This window comes from Emiliania huxleyi (genome assembly GCF_000372725.1).
Source record: "Emiliania huxleyi CCMP1516 unplaced genomic scaffold EMIHUscaffold_48, whole genome shotgun sequence".
NCBI classification, from domain to species: domain Eukaryota; phylum Haptophyta; order Isochrysidales; family Noelaerhabdaceae; genus Emiliania; species Emiliania huxleyi.
In genome coordinates this window covers 285,740-295,646 of record NW_005198391.1, presented here as the reverse complement: position 1 = coordinate 295,646, position 9,907 = coordinate 285,740, and the positions used below count along the sequence as shown (strand labels likewise).

Below are 9,907 nucleotides of genomic sequence, written 5' to 3'. Positions count from 1 at the left end.
CCCCCCCCCCCCCCCCCCCTTTCTCTCTCGGGTCCGCGCGGCGCCTCTTGGCGCGCTGCGTCCGCCTGCTGCAGCGCCGCGGAAGCCTGCTGCAGCGCCGCGACGCTGCTGGAGGCGTCAGTGCTCGAGGGGACAAAGGCGGGCGCGGCGGGCGCGGCGGGCGCGAAGCCGACGGGGGCGGCGGCCGGCGGAGCGGCGCCCGACGTGAGCGAGGTGAGCAGCTGCGACGCCACCTGTGCGTTCTTGTCCTTCTCCTCGGGCGCGTAGGTTGCGTTCCAGGCCTGCGTGATCTCGGAGAGCCGCGCCGTGGCGTGAGGGTCCTTCTCCTCGTCGGCGCCGGGGAGCATCTGCGTCGCGTCGGCCGGGCTGGGCGTCCCCTTGAGCGCGGCGAGCGCCGCCTTGCGCTGCGGCTCGTACTCCTTCAGGAAGTCGTGCGTCTTTTGGTCGACCTTGAGCATCAGGTCGGCGCCGCCGAGCCGGACCGCGGGCAGCAGCCGGAGTGCGCGCAGCACGCCCTCGCCCGTCGCAAAGTCGCAGAAGCCAAACGACTTGGACTGGCCCGACTCGGGGTCCACCGAGCGCTTCCACTGCATCAGCGTCCCGCAGCACGACAGGAGCTCGGCGATGAAGGCGTCCGCCGCCGCCGCCGGGATCTTGCCAATGTAGAGCGTGCACGAGCGCTCAGGGGGCAGCCGAGCTGGCGGCGCCGGTCCCGGCGGCGGCACGGGGCCAGACGGGGGCACGGGGGGACCCGGCGGCCGCGGCGGCATCGGCGCACCGTACCCTGGAGGCGGTGGATAACCCGGAGGAGGGTAGCCGGGCGGATAGGCTCCCGGCGGTGGTGGGTAGCCTGGCATGTAGCCCGGCGGCGGGTAACCTGGCCGGGCGCCGTACATGTGCGAATAGGGAGGGGGATGGTTCCACATATCAGAGGCGATGATGCGCCGCGCGCCCAGTGAGAGTGACTCGACGAGGAGAAGTGCGCTGAGGAAAAAGAATTACAACGCGTCTCCTTAAAATCCCTGTGTGGTGGCGGCGTGCCGTCCTCCCATCCCCCCCTTGGGTTCTCTCTTTTCTTTCTTTCTTTTCTTACACACAGGTACACCGAGAAAAAGAATGTTACGGTTACTCACTCTCGCTCTCGCTTCCTCCCTTCGCGCGAATCGCGGCCCACGGCGCAGCTCCCTTGCTCGGCTTTCCGCGCCACAAAGGCCATCATGCCCCAGCGCGGCAACCACCAGCGGCCAAAGACGCGCGCGTCGACCTTGTAGGTGGTGAAGGCGACGTCGACAAATCCCGCCTTGGTCAGCATCCCGTTCACATCGCGACTCGTCAGAATGGACCAGTCCGCCTTGGAGTGGCCTGGCGTGAGCCAGAGGTACCAGGCGCACATCTTGCACACCACGAAATCGTGGCACCAGTCGCTCAGCACCACCCGGCCTCCAGGCTTCAGACAGCGGTGCATCTCCCTGAGCCCCTTCTCCGGGTCTGTCCAGAAGTGGAGGGAGGAGAGCGTGGTGGCAGCAGCGAAGCTGCCGGATGCGAAGGGCAGGCTTTCTGCTGGCGCAACCACAAAGTCGACGGCCGGGCACTCGTGCCTCCCCGTCTCAATCATGCTCTCGCTCAGGTCTGCAGCTGAGAGTTTGAGCCCCGGGAAGCTGCGCAAGATTGCTCGTGGCACGGCACCCGTGCCCGTCCCGACGTCCAGCACGCAATCTCCGGCTGTGAGGTCGCGGAGCGGCTCGGACGCGCAGGACATGAACGCGTTGAGTGTCGCCTGGACATATGCCGCCCACCGTTCGTTGTACGAACCTGCAAGCTCCTCGTACTGCTCACGAACACTGGCCCGCCTCCGTCGCGACTGCGACCACCACAGCACCGTCGCTGCGCCGACTGCAGCTAAAGCTACAACCCGCATGTGTGTGTATGATGCCCAGGGTGGCGCTTGGACGGCGGGCGGGCCACGAATCGCCTGACTTTTCTTCATTTTCCTGTTGCGGAGCCTTGCAAACTTCCGCTCTCCCCCCCCCCGGGGGCTGCCGAAAGAAAGAAAGAAAACAGACAACCCAAGGGAGGGATGGGAGGACGGCACGCCGCCACCACACAGGGATTTTAAGGAGAGGTGTGTGGTGCGCTAGCCGTCGCCCACCCTAGGGAGTCTGCCTCTTCCTATCTCTCTTCGCAGTCTCTCGCCGATTCTCGCGCGGGGGCTGCCGGGCTTACCTTGAATTCACACTAAAATTCTGTTTTGTGCGAAGTGCAGCTCGTAACGATCGAGCCCATCTGCCAAAGGCGCTCGCCTCCGGGGGGCGCGCTGCCTCCGCCATGGAGCCCGCGTCCGATGCGCGTTCCCTCTGGGTAGAGGAGCGGGTCATGGGGCTGTTCAAGATGAGCAAGCCGGACAAGTACAGGAAGATGGCGAGCGGAGAGGAGACGGGGGCGCCGCTCCTAAAGTTCTTTGACTCAGGCGATAAACTTCCGCGAGATAGGCGAGTGCCGCAAGAGCCTTCAGTTCCTCAAGGTGGTGTGGGACCACGTGCAGCTCGTGCTCGAGATTTTCACCTCGTACAAGAACACGCTCTGGGCGCGCGTGGACACCGACGTCATGATCGACGAGACGAAGAAGCTCCAGAAGGAGATCAAGGTGCTGCCTCGCCAGGCCATGAAGTGGGACGTCTACCAGGGGCTCGTCAAGATCATGTCGGAGATGGCGATCGATCTCCCGCTCGTGCAGGATCTGCGCGACGACGCGATGCGCGAGCGCCATTGGCAAAAGCTCATGGCGACGTGCGGAAAGTCGTTCATCCTCGACAACAAGCTGCAGCTCGAGTCGCTGCTTGCGCTGCAGCTACACGACTTCCAGGACGGCGTCTCGGAGGTGGTCGAGCAGGCGCGTGCCGAGATCAAGCTCGAGGCGCAGCTCAAGAAGATTGCGCACACCTGGAGCGGGCTCAATCTCGAGTACGCGCCCTTCAAGAACACCGGCGTCCAGATCCTGCAGCAGCCGCCCGATGTCTACGAGGCGCTCGACGACAACGAGGTTGTGCTGCAAAACATGAAGGGCAACCGCTTTATGGGATTCTTCGAGACGCAGATCACCGACTGGGCGGGCAAGCTCGGCACGGTCCGCTCGGTGCTCGAGGTCTGGCTCGAGGTGCAGCGCTCGTGGTGCTCGCTCGAGTCCATCTTCCTCGGCTCGGAGGACATTCGTGAGCAGCTGCCGGAGGACGCAAAGCGCTTCGACCAGATCGACTCTGAGTTCCGCGAGCAGATGACCGACGCCGTCACCGCAACGAGCCCCATCGACGTGTGCACGGCCCAGGGCCGCGAGGAGGCCTTCAACAAGTGCCTCGCCAACCTCGAGCTCTGCCAAAAGTCGCTCTCGGACTACCTCGAGGTGAAGAAGAGGCGCTTCCCTCGCTTCTACTTCATCTCGGCCGTCGATCTCGTCGACATCCTCTCGAAGGGCCGTAACCCGCCAATGGTGCAGGAGCACTTTTCCAAGTTCACCGACGCCACCGGCGGCATCACGTGGGCCAAGGATGAGGCGACCGGCGCCGAGACGGGCCTGGCGCAGGGCTGCGTGTCCATTGACAAGGAGCTCTTCCCGTACCCAGAGCCCTACCAGTGCTCGGGGCAGGTCGAGGACTGGCTCAACGGCCTGATGGACCACCAGCAGGGCATGCTGCGGCAGCGGCTCTTCGACTGCATCAACGCGTACGTGGAGGTTCCGCGCGAGCAGTGGGTCGGCATGTACATCGCGCAGCTGTGCATCACGACCTCGCAGGTGCACTGGACGTCGGAGGTGTACACCGCCTTTGACCGCCTTGAGCAGGGCAACGAGCAGGCGATGAAGGAGTACCTGCAGCAGTGCATGCAGGGCCTGTCCATGTGGGCCAACATGGTGCTCGGCGACCTCTCCAAGGAAATGCGCGTCAAGATCAAGACGCTCATCACGATCGACGTCCACGGCCGAGACATAGTCAAGAAGCTGATCGACGAAAAGGTTGACAACGCGCAGGCCTTTGCGTGGCAGTGCCAGCTCAAGTACTCGTGGGACGAGCCGCGGGACGACTGCTACATCAACATCTGCGACGCCGAGTTCAAGTACAGCTACGAGTACGTCGGCAACCCGGGCCGGCTGGTGATCACGGCGCTAACCGACCGCTGCTACATCACGCTCACGCAGGCGCTGCGCCTCATCATGGGAGGCGCGCCCGCCGGGCCAGCCGGCACCGGCAAGACGGAGACGACTAAGGACCTGGGCCGCGGGCTTGCCATCTGGGTCATCGTCATGAACTGCTCTGACCAGATGAACGCCAAGGTCATGGCCAACATCTTCTCCGGCCTCGCGCAGACGGGCGCCTGGGGCTGCTTCGACGAGTTCAACCGGATCGCCGTCGAGGTGCTCTCCGTCGTCGCCGGCCAGTACTCGTCGGTGCTGCAGGGCATTCGCGCTGGCAAGACCGAGTTCCTCTTCGAGGAGGAGACGATCAACTTGAAGAGCTCGGTCGGCGCGTTCATCACCATGAATCCCGGCTACGCCGGCCGCACTGAGCTGCCCGAGAACCTCAAGGCGCTGTTCCGGCCGTGCGCGATGGTGGTGCCCGACTTTGAGAACATCGCCGAGATCAACCTGGCGGGCGAGGGCTTCCAGGACTCGAAGAACCTCGCCCACAAGTTTGTGGAGCTCTACTACATGTCGCGCGAGCTGCTCTCCAAGCAGCACCACTACGACTGGGGATTGCGCGCCATGACGGGCGTACTGCGTATCGCCGGCGGCATGAAGCGCGCCGAGCCCGACAAGTCGGAGGCTCAGATCCTCATGCGCGCGCTGCGCGACACCAACCTGCCAAAGTTCGTCGCGGCCGACTACGGCATCTTCGGCGGCCTGATCCTCGACCTGTTCCCGCGAGTCGAGTGCCCGCCTCAGGTGAACGAGGAGCTGTCCAAGGCAGTCAAGACGGTCATCGCCAAGGGCGGCCGACTTGTCGCCGAGGAGGTCTTTGTGCGCAAGATCTGCAACCTGTCCGAGATGATGGACGTCCGCCACTGCGTCTTCGTCCTCGGCTGTGCGGGCTCGGGCAAGTCGGAGCTGTGGCGGACGCTGGCCGACGCACAGACAGAGCTCAAGGTGGGCGGCGGCTCGACCAAGTTTGTAGGCATCAACCCGAAGTCGGTCACGACGAACGACCTATACGGTTACGTACACCCCGTGACGAAGGAGCCGTACGACGGCATCATCGCAAAGGCGATGCGCGAGCAGTCCAAGAGCACGAGCACAAACCCGAAGTGGATCGTGCTGGACGACGACATCGACGCTGAGTGGATCGAGTCCATGAACACCGTCATGGACGACAACAAGGTGCTCACGCTGGTGTCGAACGAGCGCATCCCGCTCACCGCGCCCATGCGCATGATCTTCGAGATCTCGCACTTGCGCAACGCCTCGCCCGCCACCGTCTCGCGTGCGGGCGTCATCTTTATGAATGAGGACGACGTCGGGTGGAAGCCGTACGTGCAGATGTGGGTCGAGGGCATGGGCGACCAGAAGACGCAGGCCATCCTCGAGCAGCTGTTTGAGCAGTTCGTCACGCCGACGCTCGACTACGCACGCAAGGAGAAGTGGAAGCACGTGACCCCGCTGATGGACTTTGCAATGGTGCAGGTTGTGTGCAAGATCCTCGAGGGGCTGCTCACGCCCGCAAACTGCCCGCCCGGCTCGGAGAAGGACGTGTACGAGGTCTACTTCCAGTTCGCCACCATCTGGGCGCTCGGCGGCGCCTACGGCTCCGACAAGGGTGCGGACTTTCGCAAGGTGTTCGACGCGTACTGGCGCGGCGAGTTCTCCAAGACGACGCTGAAGTTCCCCGAGGGCGGCCTCGTCTTTGACTACTTCATCGACCCGAACACGGGCAAGGGCGAGCCAAAGAAGCTGCTGCACTGGAACGAGATCATCCCAACGTACAAGCACGACCGCACCGCTCCGTACCAGACGCTGCTCGTGCCGACGATGGACACGACGCGCATCAAGTGGCTGGCGTCGATGATGCTGAACCTCAAGAAGCCGGTGATGCTCGTCGGCAACGCCGGCTCTGCCAAGACGGTGTTGCTCTCCAGCATGCTCTCTGACCTCGACGAGGACGCCTGGGCAACCTACAACATCTCGTTTAACTCGTTCACCGAGGCGTCGGACCTGCAGTTCATGATGGAGCAGCCGCTCGAGAAGAAGACGGGTTCCACCTTTGGCCCGCCCGGCAACAAGCGCCTCGTCTACTTCATCGACGACATCAACATGTCGACCCCGGACAAGTACGGCACGCAGCCGCCCATCGCGCTGATGCGGCAGCAGGTCGACTACGGTGGCTTCTACGACCTCAAGAAGCTCTCCATGAAGAAGCTTGAGAACGTGCAGTACGTCGCGTCAATGAACCCGACCTCGGGCTCCTTCTTCATCATCGACCGCCTGCAGCGGCACTACGCGACCATCGCAACGCCCTTCCCGGACACCGACGTACTACGCCACATCTACATCAACATCATGGGCGGTCACCTCGAGGTTGGCTTCGCCGCCGCGATGAGAGATGCGCTGCCGAGCATCGTCGACGCCGCCTGCGCGGTCCGCGGTCCGCGAGGGGGCGTACATCTACGGGATGTACATGGACGGCGCGCGCTGGGACGTCAACAGCGGGGTGATTGAGGACGCAAACATGAAGGAGCTGTACCCGAAGCTCCCAGTCATGCTCGTCAAGGCTGTGCCGGTGGAGAAGGCTGACAGCCGAGATCAGTACGCGTGCCCCGTCTACAAGACGCAGTTCCGCGGCCCCACCTACGTCTTTACGGCCGGGCTGAAGACCAAAAAGCCGCCATCAAAGTGGGTCATGGCGGGTGTCTCATTGCTGATGAGTGTGGTCGAGTAAGAGTAGGCGCGTCGTGTGAGTATTGTGTGTGGAGAGAGAGAGCTGAGAGGGGGGTACGAGTAAGGGGGTAACACCACGGGGTAAGCGGGGCGTCATGTCGTCATGGGGCGCGACGTGCCAACTACGGTTTTGATTCATGTGGGTCTCTGTATTTTGTCTTCACCGTACCTAGGTACGCGATATTCGTTTCAGATCAGTGTGTGGGTCCCAGCGGGCGCAGTCCCAGCGCGCATAGACTCCCACTGCGTGCGTGCTCGGCTCCCTCCCTCGACCCTGTCTCTCGCTCCATCATGCGCGCCATGTCTCGCGCATTTGCCGCCACGGCTCTCTCGCGACTCGCGTGTATGTGCGTCAATGAAAAGTTCATGCCATGGTCTCATGCAAGCATGTTGCAGATCCGCTTCGCCGCCGCGGGCAGCCGGCTGCATCCGAGCACCCACGAGAGAGCGTCGCGAGCGATCGAGTCCTTGACCTCGTCCGGGAGCGAGGCCAGAATGCCAGAGAAGGTGTCTTCCTCCTCGCGCGGCAGCTGCGACTCGGGGAAATTGTTGGCCTCCACCCAGCGGCGCAGTAGGTCGACCGTCAGCTCGTGGTAGTCGGGCGCCTCGTTGTGGTGGTACTGGTCGTCGTTCTGCGCGTACTGCTGCTCCTCTTCAACCGTGATGGCAATGAGCTCGGCTAGCGCACGAGCGTTGACAACCTCGCAGAGCGTCGCAGCAGGGTTGTTGTAGCCAAAGTTGGAGTGCCCGAGGCAAAAGTAGGGGTGCTCGTCATCCATCTCGCAAAAGAAGAGCTCGAAGAAGAAGCGCATGTTGCCAGGCTCGCTCAGCGGCTTGAAGGAGCTGGCCGCGCATATGATCTGATCAAACGGCAGCCGCTGGAGAAGGCTGAACACGACCATCGCCTCGGAGACGTCCTCACCTGTACACGTCACCTCGACCGCCTTCTCGAGCAGCTGCGCGAGCATCGGGCCATCCCACAGGGTGCGGTGCAGGTTGTGGCCGAGAGCGAAGCCAACGAGTGCAGCCGGCTCCTCACACATGTAGTACGATCCGTCCTGATTGAGGACCCGCTCTTCCCAGCCTTGCAGGATGTCCATGCACACGCCCATCAGCGCGGAGGGCAGCAGCCGCATGGTCGTCGCGACGACGAGAGCACTCTCATTCCCGATGCGATAGCGGGAAGAGATCGGACCACCATCGATCAGCCAACGCTCGCGGACCACCAAATGCTGTTTCGCGCACTCCAGCCGCGCGATGGCATCCGACGCGTTGATGCCGTCGAATCTGAGTGCGCGCAATGCTGAGTACGGAGGTGAAGCCGCCTCTTGCTGCTGCAGCTCAGCGAAGCGCTCCTCGTCTCGAAAGTGGCGCAGGCCGATGTGCATGAGGTCGTGGCTGCGATTGTCCCGGAGGCCCAGCGTGCTGGACGCAGCCTCCATGTCTTCGAAGCTGCGGGCGCTCTTCAGCGCAACGCACATCTCATCGTGCTTCTGCCAGAAGTCGCGGCGTGCGGGCGCAACGGCGAGTGCCCAGTGAGCATTCGTGAGTGCCAAGTTGGCGAGGTCGCGGGCGGTGGAGTGCTCCCACACGAACTGCAGCAGCTCGGGCGGCAGCGACGCGAGGCCTGCGGCGTCCGCTTCGCGCCGAGCCTTGCTGCTCCGCGTCTCCACTTCCCAGGCCGTCTCGTCTGGGCGCTCGCGACGAGACTCGAGCTTGTCCATCTCGTCGCGCACCCACGCCTCGACGGCCTCACCTCGGGCGGGCATGGTGTGTTGAGTAGCCGCAGCACGGGTGGCTTGAGAGGTGGACGAGTGTCCTCCTCCCATCGGGTCGTTGTTCCTCTCCTCTCAGGTGCAGGGTTCGGACTATTTGCGGGGTATCGTATGTTTTCCACGCAACCCACCTCGGTGACCATACCCCCCCGCCTTCCTGTCATACCCAGCCTCCCTAGCCTTTTGTGACGTGCATAGGTACCATACCATACCCCGGAAAAAGTTGGAACCCAGGGGGGGGCGGCGTTGCGTTTTTTCTCAACCCACGTGCCTCTGCACATCCGTTCTTGAAAAAGTGGGTGGGTGGGTAAACGCTTCGTAGTCCCCGGATGGTGAGTGGGTGGGTGGGTGGGTGGTGACTGTGTGGTTGGGTGGGTGGGTAAGGTTTGGTCGTTTCTCTCTCCCCTCGCGCGCGTCTTCGAGGCACAGCTCTCGTCGTTGCCACAGCATGTCGTTCCTCGCACCGTGCCCACGCGACGCGCGGCACCAGCTGACCGAGATCGCGCTCTCCCTGACGACTGCCGCGTGCCTTACGGGCGGCTCACGGCGCGCTCAACAAGTCATCCGAGGGCGGACTGCTGTTGCGCTCTCGACGAGTGCGACGCCGCTCTAGCAGCTCGAGGGGTTCAAACGCGAGGCGACCACATCGTCTCCGCCGAGCTCGACGACGAGGCGGCCGTTATTATCTCCTGTCCCCGGGAGAGCGGCGGCGGCGGTGTAGAGTCGGCGGTGCGCTCCCGACGACAAATATTCGCCTCACAGTCAAACACGGCTGCTCACACGCCCAGCCGTGCTCTGGTGCGTCGCTTGGGTCGCCTCTGCCGCCGAGATGTCGAGGCCGGGGCGCACTCTTCGACTTCTCTTGGGCTATTATCTGGCCTCGGGAGGGCGGCGGCGGCGGCGTAGAGGCGGCGGCGAGCTCCCGGTGGCAAATACTCGCCTCACAGTCCAAGATGGCGGGGCTCGCGCCCCCGGCCGTGCTCTGGCGTGCCTCTCTAGTCCCGCCTGCCACCCAGATACCGAGAGCTGGGCGCCAATCTTCGACTTGGGCTATTATCTGGCCTCGGGAGGGCGGCGGCGGCGGTGTAGGGGCGGCGGCGAGCTCCCGGTTGCAAATACTCGCCTCAGCCTCACCACACGGTCCAAGATGGCGGCTCACACGCCCAACCATGCTCTGGTGCGTCGATTGGGTCGCGTCTGCTGCCCGTGTCTC

At 63.6% G+C, this 9,907-nt stretch overlaps 2 protein-coding genes across 2 annotated transcripts in view; one reads left to right on the top strand and one right to left on the bottom strand.

Annotated features, from left to right (window-relative positions):
• Positions 1 to 1,918, bottom strand: part of EMIHUDRAFT_211506 (hypothetical protein) — a gene marked incomplete at both ends in the record, with an annotated part of 2,300 nt that extends 382 nt beyond the window's left edge. The window contains 3 exons of the mRNA XM_005767717.1: positions 234 to 653; positions 784 to 850; positions 1,134 to 1,918. Of these exons, the coding sequence (XP_005767774.1) occupies positions 234 to 653; positions 784 to 850; positions 1,134 to 1,918 (1,272 nt within the window). The remainder of the gene's footprint in view (positions 1 to 233; positions 654 to 783; positions 851 to 1,133) is intronic.
• Positions 1,919 to 2,325: 407 nt separating this feature from the next.
• Positions 2,326 to 6,920, top strand: EMIHUDRAFT_211505 (hypothetical protein; the record flags this gene model as incomplete). Its single annotated transcript, XM_005767716.1, has 3 exons — positions 2,326 to 2,493; positions 2,522 to 6,559; positions 6,636 to 6,920. The coding sequence occupies 3 exons, from the start codon at positions 2,326 to 2,328 to the stop codon at positions 6,918 to 6,920; spliced, it is 4,491 nt and encodes a 1,496-aa protein (XP_005767773.1).
• Between the last annotated feature and the right edge of the window lie 2,987 nt (positions 6,921 to 9,907).